At 45.9% G+C, this 24,406-nt stretch overlaps 1 protein-coding gene across 1 annotated transcript in view; it reads left to right on the top strand.

Moving 5' to 3' along the window:
- pcnx1 (pecanex 1) overlaps positions 1–24,406 on the top strand; it is a 118,196-nt gene that overhangs the window by 28,448 nt on the left and 65,342 nt on the right. The window contains exons 6-9 of the mRNA XM_052485488.1: positions 8,211–8,340; positions 19,481–19,674; positions 22,129–22,222; positions 22,346–22,403. Coding sequence (XP_052341448.1) covers positions 8,211–8,340; positions 19,481–19,674; positions 22,129–22,222; positions 22,346–22,403 — 476 coding nt within the window. The remainder of the gene's footprint in view (positions 1–8,210; positions 8,341–19,480; positions 19,675–22,128; positions 22,223–22,345; positions 22,404–24,406) is intronic.

Genomic DNA, 24,406 nt, shown 5'->3' with positions numbered 1-24,406 from the left:
TTAGTGGGTATCCGGGGTTATAGTTTAGTGGGTATCCGGGGTTATAGTTTAGTGGGTATCCGGGGTTATAGTTTAGTGGGTATCCGGGGTTATAGTTTAGTGGGTATCCGGGGTTATAGTTTAGTGGGTCTCCGGGGTTATAGTTTAGTGGGTATCCGGGGTTATAGTTTAGTGGGTATCCGGGGTTATGGTTTAGTGGGTTATAGTTTAGTGGGTATCCAGGGTTATAGTTTAGTGGGTATCCAGAGTTATAGTTTAGTGGGTCTCCGGGGTTATAGTTTAGTGGGTCTCCGGGGTTATGGTTTAGTGGGTTATAGTTTAGTGGGTATCCGGGGTTATAGTTTAGTGGGTCTCCGGGGTTATAGTTTAGTGGGTCTCCGGGGTTATAGTTTAGTGGGTATCCGGGGTTATAGTTTAGTGGGTATCCGGGGTTATAGTTTAGTGGGTATCCGGGGTTATGGTTTAGTGGGTTATAGTTTAGTGGGTATCCAGGGTTATAGTTTAGTGGGTCTCCGGGGTTATAGTTTAGTGGGTCTCCGGGGTTATGGTTTAGTGGGTTATAGTTTAGTGGGTATCCAGGGTTATAGTTTAGTGGGTATCCGGGGTTATAGTTTAGTGGGTATCCGGGGTTATAGTTTAGTGGGTATCCGGGGTTATGGTTTAGTGGGTATCCGGGGTTATGGTTTAGTGGGTATCCGGGGTTATGGTTTAGTGGGTATCCGGGGTTATGGTTTAGTGGGTATCCGGGGTTATGGTTTAGTGGGTATCCGGGGTTATGGTTTAGTGGGTATCCGGGGTTATAGTTTAGTGGGTATCCGGGGTTATAGTTTAGTGGGTATCCAGAGTTATAGTTTAGTGGGTCTCCGGGGTTATGGTTTAGTGGGTTATAGTTTAGTGGGTCTCCGGGGTTATAGTTTAGTGGGTCTCCGGGGTTATAGTTTAGTGGGTCTCCGGGGTTATAGTTTAGTGGGTATCCGGGGTTATAGTTTAGTGGGTATCCGGGGTTATGGTTTAGTGGGTATCCGGGGTTATGGTTTAGTGGGTATCCGGGGTTATGGTTTAGTGGGTATCCGGGGTTATGGTTTAGTGGGTATCCGGGGTTATGGTTTAGTGGGTATCCGGGGTTATGGTTTAGTGGGTATCCGGGGTTATGGTTTAGTGGGTATCCGGGGTTATAGTTTAGTGGGTTATAGTTTAGTGGGTATCCAGGGTTATAGTTTAGTGGGTTATAGTTTAGTGGGTTATAGTTTAGTGGGTATTGTGGGTTATAGTTTAGTGGGTTTCTAGGGTTATAGTTTAGTGGGTTATAGTTTAGTGGGTATCCAGGGTTATAGTTTAGTGGGTCTCCGGGGTTATGGTTTAGTGGGTTATAGTTTAGTGGGTATCCGGGGTTATAGTTTAGTGGGTCTCCGGGGTTATAGTTTAGTGGGTATCCGGGGTTATAGTTTAGTGGGTCTCCGGGGTTATAGTTTAGTGGGTTATAGTTTAGTGGGTCTCCGGGGTTATAGTTTAGTGGGTCTCCGGGGTTATAGTTTAGTGGGTCTCCGGGGTTATAGTTTAGTGGGTTATAGTTTAGTGGGTCTCCGGGGTTGTAGTTTAGTGGGTATCTAGGGTTATAGTTTAGTGGGTATCCAGGGTTATAGTTTAGTGGGTTATAGTTTAGTGGGTATCCGGGGTTCTTGTTTAGTGGGTATCCAGGGTTATAGTTTAGTGGGTATCCGGGGTTATAGTTTAGTGGGTAACCAGGGTTATAGTTTAGTGGGTATCCAGGGTTATAGTTTAGTGGGTATCCGGGGTTCTTGTTTAGTGGGTATCCGGGGTTCTTGTTTAGTGGGTATCTGGGGTTATAGTTTAGTGGGTATCCGGGGTTATGGTTTAGTGGGTTTCTAGGGTTATAGTTTAGTGGGTTTCTAGGGTTATAGTTTAGTGGGTTTCTAGGGTTATAGTTTAGTGGGTTTCTAGGGTTATAGTTTAGTGGGTTTCTAGGGTTATAGTTTAGTGGGTTTCTAGGGTTATAGTTTAGTGGGTTTCTAGGGTTATAGTTTAGTGGGTTTCTAGGGTTATAGTTTAGTGGGTTTCTAGGGTTATAGTTTAGTGGGTTTCTAGGGTTATAGTTTAGTGGGTTTCTAGGGTTATAGTTTAGTGGGTTATAGTTTAGTGGGTTATAGTTTAGTGGGTTATAGTTTAGTGGGTTTCTAGGGTTATAGTTTAGTGGGTTTTAGTTTAGTGGGTTATAGTTTAGTGGGTATCTAGGGTTATAGTTTAGTGGGTTTCTAGGGTTATAGTTTAGTTGGTAGTTTGTGTCAGGGTGGTAAGCTGATCAGATAGTTTGGTTCTTGTTTTCATTATGGACTAGTAACCTCTCATAGTAACCTCTCATAGTAACCTCAGTGTTTTTTCTGCCATAGAGGATTGACGAACGATGTCAAATAGGTGTTTATCATGAAGCTCTGACACTTGCTTTAATAGAAACTGAATCGAAGCATTTAACATCACTGTTAAGTCATGTAGCTCGTGGTCTAGTAGTCTAGGCCTTCACTGCACGGTTAAGTTATGTAGCTAGTTAGCTAGTCTTCTAGGCCTTCACTGCACTGTTAAGTCATGGAGCTAGTGGTCTAGTAGTCTAGGCCTTCACTGCACTGTTAAGTCATGGAGCTAGTGGTCTAGGCCTTCACTGCACTGTTAAGTTATGTAGCTAGTAGTCTAGGCCTTCACTGCACTGTTAAGTTATGTAGCTAGTAGTCTAGGCCTTCACTGCACTGTTAAGTTATGTAGCTAGTTAGCTAGTAGTCTCTGCCTTCACTGCACGGTTAAGTCATGCAGCTAGTAGTCTAGGCCTTCACTGCACTGTTAAGTTATGTAGCTAGTAGTCTAGGCCTTCACTGCACTGTTAAGTCATGTAGCTAGTAGTCTAGGCCTTCACTGCACTGTTAAGTCATGTAGCTAGTTAGCTAGTAGTCTAGGCCTTCACTGCACTGTTAAGTTATGTAGCTAGTAGTCTAGGCCTTCACTGCACTGTTAAGTCATGTAGCTAGTAGTCTAGGCCTTCACTGCACTGTTAAGTCATGTAGCTAGTGGTCTAGGCCTTCACTGCACTGTTAAGTCATGCAGCTAGTAGTCTAGGCCTTCACTGCACTGTTAAGTTATGTAGCTAGTTAGCTAGTAGTCTAGGCCTTCACTGCACTGTTAAGTCATGTAGCTAGTAGTCTAGGCCTTCACTGCACTGTTAAGTTATGTAGCTAGTTAGCTAGTAGTCTCTGCCTTCACTGCACTGTTAAGTCATGTAGCTAGTTAGCTAGTAGTCTAGGCCTTCACTGCACTGTTAAGTCATGTAGCTAGTAGTCTAGGCCTTCACTGCACTGTTAAGTTATGTAGCTAGTTAGCTAGTAGTCTAGGCCTTCACTGCACTGTTAAGTCATGTAGCTAGTAGTCTAGGCCTTCACTGCACTGTTAAGTTATGTAGCTAGTTAGCTAGTAGTCTCTGCCTTCACTGCACGGTTAAGTCATGCAGCTAGTAGTCTAGGCCTTCACTGCACGGTTAAGTTATGTAGCTAGTTAGCTAGTAGTCTCTGCCTTCACTGCACGGTTAAGTTATGTAGCTAGTTAGCTAGTAGTCTCTGCCTTCACTGCACTGTTAAGTCATGTAGCTAGTAGTCTAGGCCTTCACTGCACTGTTAAGTTATGTAGCTAGTTAGCTAGTAGTCTCTGCCTTCACTGCACTGTTAAGTCATGTAGCTAGTAGTCTAGGCCTTCACTGCACTGTTAAGTCATGTAGCTAGTTAGCTAGTAGTCTAGGCCTTCACTGCACTGTTAAGTCATGTAGCTAGTAGTCTAGGCCTTCACTGCACTGTTAAGTTATGTAGCTAGTTAGCTAGTAGTCTAGGCCTTCACTGCACTGTTAAGTCATGTAGCTAGTAGTCTAGGCCTTCACTGCACTGTTAAGTTATGTAGCTAGTTAGCTAGTAGTCTCTGCCTTCACTGCACGGTTAAGTCATGTAGCTAGTAGTCTAGGCCTTCACTGCACTATTAAATCATGTAGCTAGTTAGCTAGTAGTCTAGGCCTTCACTGCACGGTTAAGTCATGTAGCTAGTAGTCTAGGCCTTCACTGCACTGTTAAGTCATGTAGCTAGTTAGCTAGTAGTCTTTCACTGCAATGAGGGTTTTTCCTCCCAGAGACTAATGTTTTTCCTCTCACTGTAATTCTGCTGCCCATAACATGACGTGCACATTCCACAGTTAGGCTGTCATCGCTGCCACTTTCTGACCTATTAGAACTTCTCTAATGAATCAATGACAAAGAATCCATTTCAATTGAAACTTGGATTACAGGTCATGTCTCCCCTTATGCTATATGATACTGTGCCTTTTAGAGTATTCACACCCCTGGACCTTTTCCACGTTTGTTGTTACAGCCTGAATTTTAAATGGATTAAGTTGTGATTTTGGGATCTACACACACTACCCCAATAATCTCAAATAATTATGTTTTTTAAGACTTTTTTTTTTTTGAAATGTGTTAAATTAGAAGCTGAAATGTCTTAAGTCAGTAAGTTTTCAACCACGTTTGTTATGTGGCAAGCCTATTTAAGTTCAGGAGTTCAAATGTGCTTAACATGTCACATAATTAGTTGCATTGGACTCTGTGTGCAAAAATAGTGTTTAACGTGATTTTTAAATGAGTACCTCATCTCTGTATCCCGCACATACAATTATCTGTACGTTCTCTTAGTTCGAGCAGTCCTAAATCATTGACAAGCATACCCATAACATGATGCAGCCACCACTATGCATGAAAATACGGAGAGTGATACTCCGTACTGTGTTGTATTGGATTTTCCCTAAACATAACACTTTGTATTCAGGACAAAGTTCTTTGCTGTTTTACTGTAGTGCCTTATAGCAAACAGGATGCATGTTCTGAAATGTTTTTATTCTGCACAGGCTTCCTCCTTTTCACTCTGTCAATTAGGTTGGTATTGTGAAATCACATTTGATTGATCACTTTACACATATTTAGCAGATGTGGGTGTGGCGAAATGCTTGTGTTACGAGCTTCAACAGTGCAGTAATATCGAACAATTCACACAAAGAAAAAACACAAATCTAAGAGTGAAAGAATGGAATTAAGTAATATATAAATATTAGATTCAGCAATATCGGAGTGGCATTAACTGAAATACAGTAGAATAGAATACAGTATATACTTATGAGATGAATAAAGCAGTATTTAAACATTGTTAAAGTGGCTAGTTTGGACAGCTACTCATTCCAGGGTTTTTCTTTATTTTGCCTGTTTTCTACATTGTAGAAATAATTGTGAAGACATCCAAACTATTAAATAACACACATGGAATCATGTAGTAACCCCAAAAAGTGTTAAACAAATCAAAATATATTTTATAATATTGATGACAGCTTTGCACACTCTTGGTATTCTCTCAACCAGCTTCATGAGGTAGTCACCTGGAATGCATTTCAATCAACAGTTGTGCCTTTTTAATTTGTGGAACTTATTTCCTAAATGCGTTTGAGACAATGAGTTGTTGTGTTTTGACAAGGTAGGGATGGTATACAGAAGATAGCCCTATTTGGGTAAATACCCGAAGTCCATATTATGGCAAGAACCGCTCAAATAATCAAAGACAAAATGACAGTCCTTCAAGATATGAAGGTCAGTCAAGAACTTTCAAAGTTTGTGTGCAGTCGTAAAAACCATCAAGCTCTGTGATGAAACTGGCTCTCGTGAGGACCGCCACAGGAAAGGAAGACCCAGAGTTACCTGGCTCTCGTGAGGACCGCCACAGGAAAGGAAGACCCAGAGTTAACTGGCTCTCGTGAGGACCGCCACAGGAAAGGAAGACCCAGAGTTAACTGGCTCTCGTGAGGACCGCCACAGGAAAGGAAGACCCAGAGTTACCTGGCTCTCGTGAGGACCGCCACAGGAAAGGAAGACCCAGAGTTAACTGGCTCTCGTGAGGACCGCCACAGGAAAGGAAGACCCAGAGTTACCTGGCTCTCGTGAGGACCGCCACAGGAAAGGAAGACCCAGAGTTACCTGTCTCTCGTGAGGACCGCCACAGGAAAGGAAGACCCAGAGTTACCTGGCTCTCGTGAGGACCGCCACAGGAAAGGAAGACCCAGAGTTACCCTTTCTAAATAAACATGTGGAAGAAGTCACTGGGTGAGAAAAGTGTTCTGAAGAACCTGTACATCATCATCATCTTTACCCCCTGTATGTAGCTTTACAATGTCATCTCAGTCATAACACTATGAATAAGGACCTGGTAATAGCGTTGGCGTTTCCCCCCTCGGAGTTGGTATTAACGATTTCCTGTCTTGTAATTTGTCTGTCTTTTATGAGTCATGGTATGGATGCTGGGTAAAAAAAAATGTCTCAGTCAGCTGGGCACCAGTGTATATATACACCACCACAGTCTGGGTGTGTCTGGACCTGTCTGCCAGGGTTGGTAGTGAGTGGATGGAAACAGTCCTCATCTACCCTGGTGTAGCTTGGTTTGCAGCTGAGCTGAGGGATTCCATTTACGCCTGCAGAGAGAAATTGAGAGGTAGACAGGGTAGTGACACCTATAATACACGCCGAGGAGGACAGTTACTAACAGGTCGTGTGACCTTGGCCATTTTTAGTTTAGATGAATCGTTTGGTTTGGTTGTATTTACCTATCTTCTGACATGCATGGGTCTGACTGGTTGAGGTGAAGGTGTGTGTGTGATGGGCTTTAGTAGTGTTGTTTCATAACTGCAGCTTTCTTTCAACTGATTTGCTTAACCCATGACACTTGTTTAGTATCTCTGTCTGATGTTCAGGCAGGAAGTGTTGTTAAGTCACTGTTCTGATATTCCTGTGGCAGAGGGCAGGGGTATTCAACTCTTACTCGACCAGGTCTGGAGTACTTCTGGTTTTCTTTTCTACCTGATAACACACCTGGTGTCCCAGGCCTAAATCAGTCCCTGATTTAGAGGAGAACAATGTAAAATGGCAGTAGAACTGATTTCCAGGTCCAAAGTTAATTTAGAGTTGTATAGGCCCCTCTGCAGAGCTCTGCTATGGTCTTGAGTATTACTAAATTGATCACAAACATTTTGAAGCTGAGCCATTTATTCGTGCTCTGCTGGGCAGTACATTCTTATCTAAGATCATAACATGATGCCAGAAGTACTTCAACATCGTCCAATATAAGACGAGAGAGATTGTTTTCACAGAAAATAACAATGTTCCTCGAGTTGTCGGAGTTTAGAGTGACGAAAACAGCTAACTGCTCTCTCTCATGTCTCTTCATTGAGCAGAGCAGGCCAAGAGGAGCCATTGCTACGGATACGTAGACTTAGAGAACCATGAGCAGAGCGTGCTGTGTGCAGGGAGGCAGTGAGTGACAGAGAGAAGCAGCTAATGGATTTACTGATGGAAGAAGTTATTTCTGCTTTCGGGCCGGGCCTTAAATGTTGCAGAAGCAATCAGGCCTGGGTAGCGTAGGGCCTGAACGTCCTGGGCCTGGGTAGCGTAGGGCCTGAACGTCCTGGGCCTGGGTAGCGTAGGGCCTGAACGTTGTGGGCCTGGGTAGCGTAGGGCCTGGGTAGTGTAGGGCCTGAACGTTGTGGGCCTGGGTAGCGTAGGGCCTGGGTAGCGTAGGGCCTGAACGTCGTGGGCCTGGGTAGCGTAGGGCCTGGGTAGCGTAGGGCCTGGGTAGCGTAGGGCCTGGGTAGCGTAGGGCCTGAACGTTGTGGGCCTGGGTAGCGTAGGGCCTGGGTAGCGTAGGGCCTGAACGTCGTGGGCCTGGGTAGGACTTGGGCTTAAATGTTATGCCCGTTCAGGGCTCTACTCTGCTGGTGTTTTGCTCTGTGAGGCTCAGGCCTAGTGTTCTCTAAGCAGCGGCCAGCCATGCTGACACGTAGACAAAGGGAAAAGTCCATCCCCTTACTGTTTTTGCTGCTCCAAAACAGTAACAAAACCTAAGGCGATACAATGAATCACAGCGTTAGGACCGACACAAGCTCGGCTGAGTCAGGTGGTCACCATAGAGATGTACGAGAGATATCATCTCTTTCCAATAGCAGCTTCTGTGACTAGCCTGGTCAGCTCCATTTTTAAGGGCTATCAGGCTTTGGTACAAATGTGTCCTCAACCCAACTCTATATGGTTGTCAGCCATGTTGCTAACCCTTCCTCACTGCGCTTTCTCTCGCCTTGACAGCCCCCGGAAACGAGGACACGGTGACGTTTCGGCGTGAGCGTAGTACGTTCCGTCGGCAGGCAGTGCGGCGGCGGCACAACGCGGGGAGTAACCCCACGCCCCCCTCCTCCCTCATCGGATCACCTCTCAGGTACGCTCCGCAATGCATGCTGGGCCGTCCACGGACAGGCTCAGGGGTCAGGGTCAGCTGTGCATGTTGGCTAACGGACATGGAGGGAGTCCGGGAGGGTACCCTTTGCAGTGTATGTTGGGTAATCGTAAAGGACAGGGATATGGTGTTTCTGGGGAGAGCTGTGCATGTTGGGTAATGGACATGGTCAAAGGTGGGGTTCGGGAGTCATGCAGCAGGTTCCACTCTTCCCTTCCATCTACTTCCATCAAACTATTTCACACTCATTCCTTCCTCTAACACCAGTGTAGGTCCTGTCCTGTCACTGGAAGGCAGGGAGGGGGATTAGGTCCCGTCCTGTCACTGGAAGGCAGGGAGGGGGATTAGGTCCTGTCCTGTCACTGGAAGGCAGGGAGGGGGATTAGGTCCTGTCCTGTCACTGGAAGGCAGGGAGGGGGATTAGGTCCTGTTACTGGAAGGCAGAGAGGGGATTAGGTCCTGTCCTGTCACTGGAAGGCAGGGAGGGGGATTAGGTCCCGTCCTGCCACTGGAAGGCAGGGAGGGGATTAGGTCCTGTTACTGGAAGGCAGAGAGGGGGATTAGGTCCTGTCCTGTCACTGGAAGGCAGGGAGGGGGATTAGGTCCCGTCCTGTCACTGGAAGGCAGGGAGGGGGATTAGGTCCTGTCCTGTCACTGGAAGGCAGGGAGGGGGATTAGGTCCTGTCCTGTCACTGGAAGGCAGGGAGGGGGATTAGGTCCTGTCCTGTCACTGGAAGGCAGGGAGGGGGATTAGGTCCCGTCCTGTCACTGGAAGGCAGGGAGGGGGATTAGGTCCCGTCCTGTCACTGGAAGGCAGGGAGGGGGATTAGGTCCCGTCCTGTCACTGGAAGGCAGAGAGGGGGATTAGGTCCCGTCCTGTCACTGGAAGGCAGGGAAGGGGATTAGGTCCTGTCCTGCCACTGGAAGGCAGAGAGGGGGATTAGGTCCCGTCCTGCCACTGGAAGGCAGGGAGGGGGATTAGGTCCTGTCACTGGAAGGCAGGGAGGGGGATTAGGTCCTGTCCTGTCACTGGAAGGCAGGGAGGGGGATTAGGTCCCGTCCTGTCACTGGAAGGCAGGGAGGGGGATTAGGTCCCGTCCTGTCACTGGAAGGCAGGGAGGGGGATTAGGTCCCGTCCTGTCACTGGAAGGCAGGGAGGGGGATTAGGTCCCGTCCTGCCACTGGAAGGCAGGGAGGGGGATTAGGTCCTGTCCTGTCACTGGAAGGCAGGGAGGGGGATGAGGTCCTGTCCTGTCACTGGAAGGCAGGGAGGGGGATGAGGTCCTGTCCTGTCACTGGAAGGCAGGGAGGGGGATGAGGTCCTGTCACTGGAAGGCAGGGAGGGGGATGAGGTCCTGTCCTGTCACTGGAAGGCAGGGAGGGGGATGAGGTCATGTCCTGTCACTGGAAGGCAGGGAGGGGATGAGGTCCCGTCCTGCCACTGGAAGGCAGGGAGGGGATTAGGTCCTGTTACTGGAAGGCAGAGAGGGGGATTAGGTCCTGTCACTGGAAGGCAGGGAGGGGGATGAGGTCCTGTCACTGGAAGGCAGGGAGGGGGATGAGGTCCCGTCCTGCCACTGGAAGGCAGGGAGGGGGATTAGGTCCTGTCACTGGAAGACGGGGAGGGGGATGAGGTCCTGTCCTGTCACTGGAAGGCAGGGAGGGGATGAGGTCATGTCCTGTCACTGGAAGGCAGGGAGGGGGATGAGGTCCTGTTACTGGAAGGCAGGGAGGGGATTAGGTCCTGTTACTGGAAGGCAGGGAGGGGGATTAGGTCCTGTCACTGGAAGGCAGGGAGGGGGATGAGGTCCTGTCCTGTCACTGGAAGGCAGGGAGGGGGATGAGGTCCTGTCCTGTCACTGGAAGGCAGGGAGGGGGATGAGGTCCTGTCCTGCCACTGGAAGGCAGGGAGGGGGATGAGGTCCTGTTCTGTCACTGGAAGGCAGGGAGGGGGATGAGGTCCTGTCCTGTCACTGGAAGACTGGGAGGGGGATTAGGTCCTGTCACTGGAAGACTGGGAAGGGGATTAGGTCCTGTCACTGGAAGACTGGGAAGGGGATTAGGTCCTGTCACTGGAAGACTGGGAAGGGGATTAGGTCCTGTCACTGGAAGACGGGGAAGGGGATTAGGTCCTGTCACTGGAAGACGGGGAAGGGGATTAGGTCCTGTCACTGGAAGGCGGGGAAGGGGATTAGGTCCTGTCACTGGAAGGCGGGGAAGGGGATTAGGTCCTGTCACTGGAAGACGGGGAAGGGGATTAGGTCCTGTCACTGGAAGGCGGGGAAGGGGATTAGGTCCTGTCACTGGAAGGCAGGGAAGGGGATTAGGTCCTGTCCTCTACTCTGGAAGGCAGGGAAGGGGATTAGGTCCTGTCCTCTACTCTGGAAGGCAGGGAGGGGGATTAGGTCCTGTCACTGGAAGGCAGGGAGGGGGATTAGGTCCTGTCCTCTACTCTGGAAGACAGGGAAGGGGATGAGGTCATGTCCTGTCACTGGAAGGCAGGGAGGGGATGAGGTCCCGTCCTGCCACTGGAAGGCAGGGAGGGGGATTAGGTCCTGTTACTGGAAGGCAGGGAGGGGGATGAGGTCCTGTCACTGGAAGACGGGGAGGGGGATTAGGTCCTGTCACTGGAAGACTGGGAAGGGGATTAGGTCCTGTCACTGGAAGACTGGGAAGGGGATTAGGTCCTGTCACTGGAAGACTGGGAAGGGGATTAGGTCCTGTCACTGGAAGACGGGGAAGGGGATTAGGTCCTGTCACTGGAAGACGGGGAAGGGGATTAGGTCCTGTCACTGGAAGGCGGGGAAGGGGATTAGGTCCTGTCACTGGAAGGCGGGGAAGGGGATTAGGTCCTGTCACTGGAAGACAGGGAAGGGGATTAGGTCCTGTCATCTACTCTGGAAGACAGGGAGGGGATTAGGTCCTGTCCTCTACTCTGGAAGGCAGGGAGGGGGATTAGGTCCTGTCACTGGAAGGCAGGGAGGGGGATTAGGTCCTGTCCTCTACTCTGGAAGACAGGGAGGGGGATTAGGTCCTGTCCTCTACTCTGGAAGGCAGGGAGGACGATTCCTCGTACCATTGCCTCAGGGTGCATGATGTGTCTCTCTCTGCCTCCAACTCTTTCCATTCTGTCACTGGAAGGCAGGGAGGACGATTCCTCGTACCATTGCCTCAGGGTGCATGATGTGTTTCTCTCTGCCTCCAACTCTTTCCATTCTCCTGTATGAGTTTAACTTTTCCTTGTGTTTGTTGTTTGTTTCTCCTTTGGGGTTTTCAATCTGTTTCTCCTTTACTTCCCAAATCGTGACATTTCCTGTGTTATTTCGAGCAGAAACAAGGAAACTCCTAACAGACAAATTCAGAGCTGAGCTGGTCGGCCAGGCATGTGTCTGGAGGTGGAGGTGGAGGAGCATGAGGACGGCATGCTCATATTTGGGATGATGAGATAACGATGGGTTTCTTTAAGGATCGGCAGAGTGTTAGAGAAGCCGTTTTGAGACTGTTGAGCATTTTTGAATCTTATTGATCCCAGACTGCCAGTGGCTGACAGGCTACTTTCTCCTCGTTTAACATTTCAGTGGCTAAGTAACATTTAGAAATATGATCTCGCAGGGGAATGGCACGAAAAACTTATTGGACTTTAGTTATGTCCAGGAATGAGCAGCAGCAAGCAGCAGCATATGGTTGAAGAGTCCCAAGACGTTCGATAAGTTAGGTCACCTCTTTGGTTGGAAGGGTCACATTCTGATGGAAAATAAGGGTGAAATAAACGTTTCAAATTTAGAGTAAAATCTACACAGTGCCAAGACCAGGACATCTGGGCACTATTGTCAAAGGACGCAGCGTTTTGTACGGCAAAAATAGTCTGGGTGGAAAAGGAGAGGAAGCTGATTTTTTTATTTTCAAGTATTGATTTTAAAGATGATGGATGGATGCTATAGCATCGACATCCCTCCCTCTGGAATGTATCCCGAGGACACTAACCTGCCAGATCAGGACGCTTTGTCTTATTGAGCCGATCGAGCTGAGGCATACTGCCATGCATATCTCTGAGAGGGATGGTATGGAAGCTGACAGTACAGACTTGTAATGGTGTACACGAGGGTATATACGCACGTATTTTTCAGTGGGTACTGCGTATACTCACTTCTTAATCCCCATGATTCGTATCAAGACAGTGTAGTGGAGGTATGCACAGGTATCAATATTAATACAACTGAACAGATCAGAATGTTTAGCTTGAAAAACTAATACATACATGCATGCATGCATGCATATATGCATACATACATACATGCATGCATGCATGCATGCATGCATATGCATACATACATACATACATACATACATACATACATACATACATACATACATACATACATACATACATACATACATACATACATTCTGATCTGTTCAATCAGTTGTATTAATATTGACACCTGTGCATACCTCCACTACATTGCTGCGCCTAAAATGTGAATATATATATATATATATATATATATATATATATATATTCACATTTTAGGCGTAGCAATGTGCGCACGGTGGTAAGCAAAACACTGATCTGAAATGCACACCGGCACATGAAAGCGGTTTCATGGACAGATGGAAATAACCGTTGTAGAAGGAAGGGGAGATCTAAAGATGCAACAACTATCTTAAGTTGCTATTAGAGACCAGGATATAATGCCTTTGGCTGCTAGACAATGAAAGGAAACCAGTAGAACAGGAGAACATTTGAGGAATCAAATCAAATGTATTTATAAAGCCCTTCTTAAGTCAGCTGATGTCACAAAGTGCTGTACAGAAACCCAGCCGAAAACCCCCAAACAGCAAGCAATGCAGGTGTAGAAGCACGGTGGCTAGGAAAAACTCCCTAGAAAGGCCAAATCCTAAGAAGAAACCTAGAGAGGAACCAGGCTATGTGGGGTGGCCAGTCCTCTTTGGCTGTGCCGAGTGGAGATTATAACAGAACCAAACAGTGCTAGGTGGCTGTACTATAGAAACACCGCTAACCAAACAACAGTGCTAGGTGGCTGTACTATAGAAACACCGCTAACCAAACAGGGCTAGGTGGCTGTACTATAGAAACACCGCTAACCAAACAACAGTGCTAGGTGGCTGTACTATAGAAACACCGCTAACCAAACAGTGCTAGGTGTCTGTACTATAGAAACACCGCTAACCAAACAGTGCTAGGTGGCTGTACTATAGAAACACCGCTAACCAAACAGTGCTAGGTGTCTGTACTATAGAAACACCGCTAACCAAACAGGGCTAGGTGTCTGTACTATAGAAACACCGCTAACCAAACAGTGCTAGGTGTCTGTACTATAGAAACACCGCTAACCAAACAGTGCTAGGTGGCTGTACTATAGAAACACCGCTAACCAAACAGAGCTAGGTGCCTGTACTATAGAAACACCGCTAACCAAACAGTGCTAGGTGTCTGTACTATAGAAACACCGATGACCAAACAGGGCTAGGTGTCTGTACTATAGAAACACCGCTAACCAAACAGTGCTAGGTGTCTGTACTATAGAAACACCGCTAACCAAACAGGGCTAGGTGTCTGTACTATAGAAACACCGCTAACCAAACAGTGCTAGGTGGCTGTACTATAGAAACACCGCTAACCAAACAGTGCTAAATGTCTGTACTATAGAAACACCGCTAACCAAACAGGGCTAGGTGTCTGTACTATAGAAACACCGCTAACCAAACAGTGCTCGGTGTCTGTACTATAGAAACACCGCTAACCAAACAGGGCTAGGTGTCTGTACTATAGAAACACCGCTAACCAAACAGAGCTAGGTGCCTGTACTATAGAAACACCGCTAACCAAACAGTGCTAGGTGTCTGTACTATAGAAACACCGCTAACCAAACAGTGCTAGGTGTCTGTACTATAGAAACACCGCTAACCAAACAGGGCTAGGTGTCTGTACTATAGAAACACCGCTAACCAAACAGTGCTCGGTGTCTGTACTATAGAAACACCGCTAACCAAACAGGGATAGGTGTCTGTACTATAGAAACACCGCTAACCAAACAACAGTGCTAGGTGTCTGTACTATAGAAACACCGCTAACCAAACAGTGCTAGGTGTCTGTACTATAGAAACACCGCTAACCAAACAGTGCTAGGTGTCTGTACTATAGAAACACCGCTAACCAAACAGTGCTAGGTGTCTGTACTATAGAAACACCGCTAACCAAACAGTGCTAGGTGTCTGTACTATAGAAACACCGCTAACCAAACAGTGCTAGGTGTCTGTACTATAGAAACACCGCTAACCAAACAGTGCTAGGTGTCTGTACTATAGAAACACCGATGACCAAACAGGGCTAGGTGTCTGTACTATAGAAACACCGCTAACCAAACAGTGCTAGGTGTCTGTACTATAGAAACACCGCTAACCAAACAGGGCTAGGTGTCTGTACTATAGAAACACCGCTAACCAAACAGTGCTAGGTGGCTGTACTATAGAAACACCGCTAACCAAACAGTGCTAAATGTCTGTACTATAGAAACACCGCTAACCAAACAGGGCTAGGTGTCTGTACTATAGAAACACCGCTAACCAAACAGTGCTCGGTGTCTGTACTATAGAAACACCGCTAACCAAACAGGGCTAGGTGTCTGTACTATAGAAACACCGCTAACCAAACAGAGCTAGGTGCCTGTACTATAGAAACACCGCTAACCAAACAGTGCTAGGTGTCTGTACTATAGAAACACCGCTAACCAAACAGTGCTAGGTGTCTGTACTATAGAAACACCGCTAACCAAACAGGGCTAGGTGTCTGTACTATAGAAACACCGCTAACCAAACAGTGCTCGGTGTCTGTACTATAGAAACACCGCTAACCAAACAGGGATAGGTGTCTGTACTATAGAAACACCGCTAACCAAACAGTGCTAGGTGTCTGTACTATAGAAACACCGCAAACCAAACAGTGCTAGGTGTCTGTACTATAGAAACACCGCTAACCAAACAGTGCTAGGTGTCTGTACTATAGAAACACCGCTAACCAAACAGTGCTAGGTGTCTGTACTATAGAAACACCGCTAACCAAACAGTGCTAGGTGTCTGTACTATAGAAACACCGCTAACCAAACAGTGCTAGGTGTCTGTACTATAGAAACACCGCTAACCAAACAGGGCTAGGTGTCTACTATAGAAACACCGCTAACCAAACAGTGCTAGGTGTCTGTACTATAGAAACACCGCTAACCAAACAGTGCTAGGTGTCTGTACTATAGAAACACCGCTAACCAAACAGTGCTAGGTGTCTGTACTATAGAAACACCGCTAACCAAACAGGGATAGGTGTCTGTACTATAGAAACACCGCTAACCAAACAGTGCTAGGTGTCTGTACTATAGAAACACCGCTAACCAAACAGTGCTAGGTGTCTGTACTATAGAAACACCGCTAACCAAACAGGGATAGGTGTCTGTACTATAGAAACACCGCTAACCAAACAGTGCTAGGTGTCTGTACTATAGAAACACCGCAAACCAAACAGTGCTAGGTGTCTGTACTATAGAAACACCGCTAACCAAACAACAGTGCTAGGTGTCTGTACTATAGAAACACCGCTAACCAAACAGGGCTAGGTGGCTGTACTATAGAAACACCGCTAACCAAACAACAGTGCTAGGTGGCTGTACTATAGAAACACCGCTAACCAAACAGTGCTAGGTGTCTGTACTATAGAAACACCGCTAACCAAACAGGGCTAGGTGTCTGTACTATAGAAACACCGCTAACCAAACAGTGCTAGGTGTCTGTACTATAGAAACACCGCTAACCAAACAGGGCTAGGTGTCTGTACTATAGAAGCACCGCTAACCAAACAGGGCTAGGTGTCTGTACTATAGAAGCACCGCTAACCAAACAGGGCTAGGTGTCTGTACTATAGAAACACCGCTAACCAAACAGGGCTAGGTGTCTGTACTATAGAAACACCGCTAACCAAACAGTGCTAGGTGTCTGTACTATAGAAACACCGCAAACCAAACAGTGCTAGGTGTCTGTACTATAGAAACACCGCAAACCAAACAGTGCTAGGTGTCTGTACTATAGAAACACCGCTAACCAAACAGTGCTAGGTGGCTATACTATAGAAACGCCGCAAACCAAACAGTGCTAGGTGTCTGTACTATAGAAACGCCGCTAACCATACAGTGCTTGGTGTCTGTACTATAGAAACGCCGCTAACCAAACAGTGCTAGGTGTCTGTACTATAGAAACACCGCTAACCAAACAGTGCTAGATGTCTGTACTATAGAAACACCGCTAACCAAACAGTGCTAGGTGTCTGTACTATAGAAACACTGCTAACCAAACAGGGCTAGGTGTCTGTACTATAGAAACACCGCTAACCAAACAGGGCTAGGTGCCTGTACTATAGAAACACCGCTAACCAAACAGGGATAGGTGTCTGTACTATAGAAACACCGCTAACCAAACAGGGATAGGTGTCTGTACTATAGAAACACCGCTAACCAAACAGGGATAGGTGTCTGTACTATAGAAACACCGCTAACCAAACAGGGATAGGTGTCTGTACTATAGAAACACCGCTAACCAAACAGGGATAGGTGTCTGTACTATAGAAACACCGCTAACCAAACAGTGCTAGGTGTCTGTACTATAGAAACACCGCTAACCAAACAGTGCTAGGTGTCTGTACTATAGAAACACCGCTAACCAAACAGTGCTAGGTGTCTGTACTATAGAGACACCGCTAACCAAACAGTGCTAGGTGTCTGTACTATAGAAACACCGCTAACCAAACAGTGCTAGGTGTCTGTACTATAGAAACACCGCTAACCAAACAGTGCTAGGTGTCTGTACTATAGAAACACCGCTAACCAAACAGGGCTAGGTGTCTGTACTATAGAAACACCGCTAACCAAACAGGGCTAGGTGTCTGTACTATAGAAATACCGCTAACCAAACAGTGCTAGGTGTCTGTACTATAGAAACACCGCTAACCAAACAGTGCTAGGTGTCTGTACTATAGAAACACCGCTAACCAAACAGTGCTAGGTGTCTGTACTATAGAAACACCGCTAACCAAACAGTGCTAGGTGTCTGTACTATAGAAACACCGCTAACCAAACAGTGCTAGGTGTCTGTACTATAGAAACACCACGAACCAAACAGTGCTAGGTGGCTGTACTATAGAAACACCGCGAACCAAACAGTGCTAGGTGTCTGTACTACAGAAACCCTGCTAACCAAACAGGGCTAGGTGTCTGTACTATAGAAACACTGCTAACCAAACAGTGCTAGGTGTCTGTACTATAGAAACACCGCTAACCAAACAGGGCTAGGTGTCTGTACTATAGAAACACCGCTAACCAAACAGTGCTAGGTGTCTGTACTACAGAAACCCTGCTAACCAAACAGGGCTAGGTGTCTGTACTATAGAAACACTGCTAACCAAACAGTGCTAGGTGTCTGTACTATAGAAACACCGCTAACCAAACAGGGCTAGGTGTCTGTACTATAGAAACACCGCTAACCAAACAGTGCTAGGTGTCTGTACACTTGAAATAAATGGTAACTACAGTAAAATAATCTACTTTTCTTAATGTTTTTCAAAAGTGGTCTCCTGTTGTGGTTTAAGCACTGTTATAGACATCCAATGTTGTTGTTCTATTACAAAAGAGTGACATAACAAACCTGTGAATTTGTTACTCCGTTGACAGCCTCGTATATCGGTTTCAATAGTAGACCTACTATCAGTCTACTTCCACAGTACATCTTAGGTTGGCCTGACTGTCAAATACAGTCAGGGATTGATCCTTTTAGGTCACTCAAGAGTGAATGTCACCGTTTCTCAGAACTTTTCACTCGGGTCGTCTTTCCTTTGCCCTTGTCTCCAGGGTTAATTAGATTATACACACGTCTCCAGGGTTAATTAGAGTATACACGCGTCTCCAGGGTTAATTAGATTATACACACGTCTCCAGGGTTAATTAGATTATACACATGCCTCCAGGGTTAATTAGAGTATACACACGTCTCCAGGGTTAATTAGATTATACACACGTCTCCAGGGTTAATTAGATTATACACACGTCTCCAGGGTTAATTAGAGTATACACACGCCTCCAGGGTTAATTAGAGTATACACACGCCTCCAGGGTTAATTAGAGTATACACACGCCTCCAGGGTTAATTAGAGTATACACGCGTCTCCAGGTACCACTACACCACTGGAGACTTGAGGCAGGTCCCAAATGGCACCCTATTCCCTATTTCGTGCACTACTTTTGACCAGGGCCCTATTCCCTATTTCGTGCACTACTTTTGACCAGGGCTGACAGGGCTCCATATAGAGTATAGGCAATAAGATGCCATTTGGGACGCATCCTTGGACGACCAGCCTCCTGCTTCTCCTTCCTCCTCCTCCTCCTCCCTGTACCAGACTTTTAGTGGTGGACCAGCCTCCTGCTCCTCCTCCCTGTACCAGCCTTTTAGTGGTGGACCAGCCTCCTGCTCCTCCTCCCTGTACCAGACTTTTAGTGGTGGACCAGCCTCCTGCTCCTCCTCCCTGTACCAGACTTCTAGTGGTGGACCAGCCTCCTGCTCCTCCTCCCTGTACCAGACTTTTAGTGGTGGACCAGCCTCCTGCTCCTCCTCCCTGTACCAGCCTTCTAGTGGTGGACCAGCCTCCTGCTCCTCCTCCCTGTACCAGCCTTTTAGTGGTGGACCAGCCTCCTGCTCCTCCTCCCTGTACCAGGCTTTTAGGGGTGGACCAGCCTCCTGCTCCTCCTCCCTGTACCAGCCTTCTAGTGGTGGACCAGCCCCCTGCTCCTACTGTATCTTTGACTGAGTACACGTCCTCCCCCTTTCCGGTGTACTTTCTTAGTCTGCCATTTTTATAAATGTCCTATTGGGTTCCCTGCTCTTATTCTCACAACCTATTTCCCCTGATATTTAAAACATTTTATATCTAACTAGTGTTTATCTCCTTCCTCCACATCTCGTCTGTGTTACTGTGCTTCACCTCCCATATTGTATCTCATCTGTCTCCCTGTCCTCGTTCCCATGTCCCCCTCTCCTCCTGTCCCTGTCACTCTTCTCCTCCATTCAGTCTTCAGGAGGCTCTCAGCCAGGCCTCCCAGCCTTCTACTTCCCAGGTGAAAGGTCAGCCGTCCAGAACCCCCTCCCAGGTGACCGTGCTGAGCGCTAGCGCCTCCCTGCTGGCCAGGAATGGAAGTGCACACCTGGAGGGCTCTCAGGACAAGGCCTCTACCGTAGGCACTACCAGCCTGCAGGATGACTTCGGTAGGGAAGTGTAACATGATGTACTACAGTACCCACAATGCACTACCAGCCTTCAGGATGACTTCAGTAGGGAAGAGTAACATGATGTACTACAGTACCCATAATGTTCTACCAGCCTGCCGGATGACTTCGGTAGGGAAGTGTAACATGATGTACTACAGTACCCACAATGCACTACCAGCCTTCAGGATGACTTCAGTAGGGAAGAGTAACATGATGTACTACAGTACCCATAATGTTCTACCAGCCTGCCGGATGACTTCGGTAGGGAAGTGTAACATGATGTACTACAGTACCCACAATGCACTACCAGCCTTCAGGATGACTTCAGTAGGGAAGAGTAACATGATGTACTACAGTACCCATAATGTTCTACCAGCCTGCCGGATGACTTCGGTAGGGAAGTGTAACATGATGTACTACAGTACCCATAATGCTCTACCAGTCTGCAGCATGACATCAGTAGGGAAGAGTAACATGATGTACTACAGTACCCATAATGTTCTACCAGCCTGCCGGATGACTTCGGTAGGGAAGTGTAACATGATGTACTACAGTACCCATAATGCTCTACCAGTCTGCAGCATGACATCAGTAGGGAAGTGTAACATGATGTACTACAGTACCCATAATGCTCTACCAGTCTGCAGCATGACATCAGTAGGGAAGTGTAACATAATGTACTACATTACCCATAATGCTCTACCACTCTTGCCATGTTCATGCCAAGAGTCCCACTTAGGGTGAGAACAGAGTTCTAGCATGAAGAACTACATTACCCATAATGCTCGGAGTAATATGTACGGTTGTATCTGAGTCCAGATGTTGCTGAAGCATGGTGTCCTGTGATAAGGACTGGTTGGAACGATGAAGTATGGACTAGGATTTGCAGTTAGTATAATATGTTTTATATTTTTTATTTAACCCAGTAGGCCAGTTGAGAACAAGTTCTCATTTACAATTGCGACCTGGCCAAGATGAAGCAAAGCAGTTCGACACAAACGACAGATTTACAAATGGGATAAACAAACATACAGTCGAAAAAGTATATTTATAGTGTGTAGAAATGAGGTAAGATAAGGGAGGTAAAGGCAATAAAAAGGCCATGGTGGTGAAATAATTACAATTTGGCATTAACAATGGAGTGATAGATGTGCAGATGATGATGTGCAAGTCGGGATACTGGGGTGCATAAGAGCAAAAATAAATAACAATATTGGGATTTCTATAAAAAAAAAATATTTTGCCACTGAAATGTTTTGCGCGTTTTGGCAGGCCCCCCCCTCCGCCCCACCAACAAAATGTTGCTTAGGGCATCCAAAAGGCTCGGACCAGCTCTGACTATGGATGTGGCGGGCCCCCCCCCTCCTCCCCCCCACCAACAAAATGTTGCTTAGGGCATCCAAAAGGCTCAGACCGGCTCTGACTATGGATGTGGGTACACAAACCCCCGAGCCACTGTGGCTCGTCATGAGTTCATCTTTAAAGAAAAAAATAAAAAATGTGTGGCTCCACCCCCCCAACCCCAATCAAAGTTGTCCATCCCTGTCATAAACCCTCACAGTTCCAGAATGGGGTGAAACGTCAGCCATATTGGTCAGGGAGTAATCCAAACCAGTTTCATTCATGGCTAGTAGAGTCGATGGCATTTTGATTTTTGCGGTGAACAAAAAATATAAACAAAAAATGTAAATTGTTGGTCCCATGTTTTTAAAAGATCCAAGAAGATTTCCATACGCACAAAAAAAGCTTATTTCTCACAAATGTTGTGCACTAAATGTGTTCACATCCCTGTGAGTGAGCTTTTCTCCTTTGCCAAGATAATCCATCCACCTGACAGGTGTGGCTGATTTTTAAACAGCATGATCATTACACCGTTGATTGGTGGACTGATATCATCGGCCAATGAGATCGGAGTGTGTGGGACTAACTACAGGTGGTCATGGGTTGCATCCCAAATCGAAACCCTTTTCCTTACATACCTGGTTAAAAGTTGAAAAGGTGTGCACTTTGTAGGTCGGTGGTCACCAACCAGTCGATCGCGACCGACAGTTCGATCTCCTAGTTGATCACAAAAAAAAAATGTTAAAGCCTTCCATTCCTATTTATTTAATTTGTTTCGTTTAAATCATATTTTTTTATGTATTTTTTTTATTTATTTTTAATTTGTGCTTTTTCTTTTTCCAATGCGTTACCTGTAGTAAACCACAGAATAATTTGCTAATGTGTAGTGTGGTTGTTTTTTGTTGTGATTTGTTGCGCATGGATTGTAAAAGACTTTTAAAATAGAATTTTAAAAATAGACTGTACAGCAATAACATAATGTTAATGTGTTTATTCAGCACTGTCATTTTTATGTACGGTACATTTTACTACACTTTACTACACTTCTCCAACACTTTACGTTGGTTTTTGAATCAGAGTAACAGGCTGTGTGTTGTGTTGTGTTTCCAGGGAAGAACACTTCCTCCTTGTACGAGGCGGAAGGATGTGACATGTCCCTGGTTAACTTTGAACCTGCAACACGACGCGCCTCCAATAACATATGGTTAGTTCATCAACCACAACAGGGAAAGAGCTCCCTATTCCCTATATAGTACACTACTACTTTTTACCAGAGTCGACTACCATTTTTTTTTTAAGTGACCGTGTCCTTGTTTTACCTCAACAGGGACACAGACTCCCACCTCTCCAGATCTACCTCAGTTCGCTTTTACCCTCATGACCTGGTGAGTGATCATCTTGTGTGTGTGTGTGTCTGTTTGTTTTGACTCGACGTCAGTCATTTTTGTTTTTTACAATCCTTGTAACTATCGTCACTTCTGTGGAGAGATTTTTTTTTTTCTTCTTCTTCTAAAACCTAAAACTCATGAAGAACAATGGAAGCATCAGGCTCTAGGTTTGATGGGAGCTTTTCATTTCCTGAGTCGGCTCATTACACTGGTATCGTCTTACTTTAATCTGTTTAGTTTTCTTTTTCAAAGACCCAAGGCACTTTTTCAGTCCCAAAGCCCAAGAAACACACTTCTTCTCTTTCTGGAACATATGGAAATATATTTTTTTCTACATTTTAAAAATATGTACCAATTTTATTTTTGGAGGGTTAATGTATCAACTACAGTCATAAGTTTGGACACATCAACTCATTCTAGTTTTTAAAAATATATTTTAAAAAAAAAACTGTTTTCTACATTGTAGAATAACAGTGAAGACATCACAACTATGAAATAACATGTATAGTAAGCAATCATGTAATAACCCCCAAAAAGTGTTTAAATAAATCAAAATATATATTCAAAGTAACCACCCTTTGCCTTGGTGACAGCTTTGCACACTCTTGGCATTCTCTCAACCAGTTTCATGAGGTAGTCACCTGGAATGCATTTCAATTTACAGGTGTGCTTTGTTAAGTTAAGTTGTTGAATTTCTTTCCTTAATGCGTCAGTAGTGTTTTGACAAGGTAGGGGTGGTATACAGAAGATAGTCCTATTTGGTAAAAGACCAAGTCCATATTATGACAAGAACAGCTCAAATAAGCAAACAGAAATCACAGTCCATCATTACTTTAAGACATGAAGGTCAGTCAATCTGAAAAATTAAGAACTTTTAAAGTTTCTTCAAGTGCAGTCGCAAAAACAATTAAGCGCTATGTTGAAACTGGCTCTCATGAGGACCGCAACAGGAAAGGAAGACCCAGAGTTACCTCTGCTGCAGAGGATAAGTTCATCAGAGGTAAATGCACCTCAGATTGCAGCCCAAATAAATGCTTCACAGAGTTCAAGTAACAGACACATCTCAACATCAACTGTTCAGAGGAGACTGCAAATCAGGCCTTCATGGTCGAATTACTGCAAAGAAACCACTACTAAAAGGACACCGATAAGAAGAAGAGACTTGTCGGGCCAAGAAACATGAGCAGTGGACATTCGACCGGTGGAGATCTTTCCTTTGGTCTGATGAGCCCAAATTTGAGATGTTTAATTCCAACCGTTGTGTGAGACGCAGAGTTGGTGAACGAACGGATGATCTCTGCATGTGAGGTTCCCACCGTGAAGCATGGAGGAGGAGGTGTGATGGTGCTTTGCTGGTGACACTGTCTATGATTTATTTAGAAATCAAGGCACACCGTGAAGCATGGAGGAGGAGGTGGGATGTCGTGGGGGTGCTTTGCTGGGAACACTGTCAGTGATTTATTTAGAATTCAAGGCACACTTAACCAGCACGACAGCCACAGCATTCTGCAGCGATACGCCATCCCATCTGGTTTGCGCTTAGTGGGACTATCACTTGTTTTTCAACAGGTCAATGACCCAACACACCTCCAGGTTGTGTAAGGGCTATTTGACCAGGGAGAGTGCTGCAGCTGATGACCTGGCCTACACAATCACCCAACCTCAGCCCAATTTTGAGATGGTTTGGGATGAGTTGGACCGCAGTGTGAAGGAACAGCAGCCAACAAGTGCTCAGTATATGTGGGAACTCATTCTAGATGGTTGGAAAAGCATTCCTCATGAAGCTGGTTGAGAGAATGCCAAGAGTGTGCAAAGCTGTCATCAAGGTAAAGGGTGGCTACTTTGAAGAATCTAAAATAAACAAATCATGATATATATTTTCTAACACTTTTTTTTGTTGTTGGATACTACATGATTCCATATGTGTTATTTCATAGATTTGATGTCTTCACTATTATTCTACAATGTAGAAAATATTGAAAACAAATATAAACCCCTTG

The sequence above is a fragment of the Oncorhynchus keta genome, chromosome 29, assembly GCF_023373465.1.
Source record: "Oncorhynchus keta strain PuntledgeMale-10-30-2019 chromosome 29, Oket_V2, whole genome shotgun sequence".
Taxonomy (NCBI): Eukaryota; Metazoa; Chordata; class Actinopteri; order Salmoniformes; family Salmonidae; genus Oncorhynchus; species Oncorhynchus keta.
Note: the sequence above shows the minus strand (reverse complement) of the source record. Positions and strands in the feature narration are given on the sequence as shown.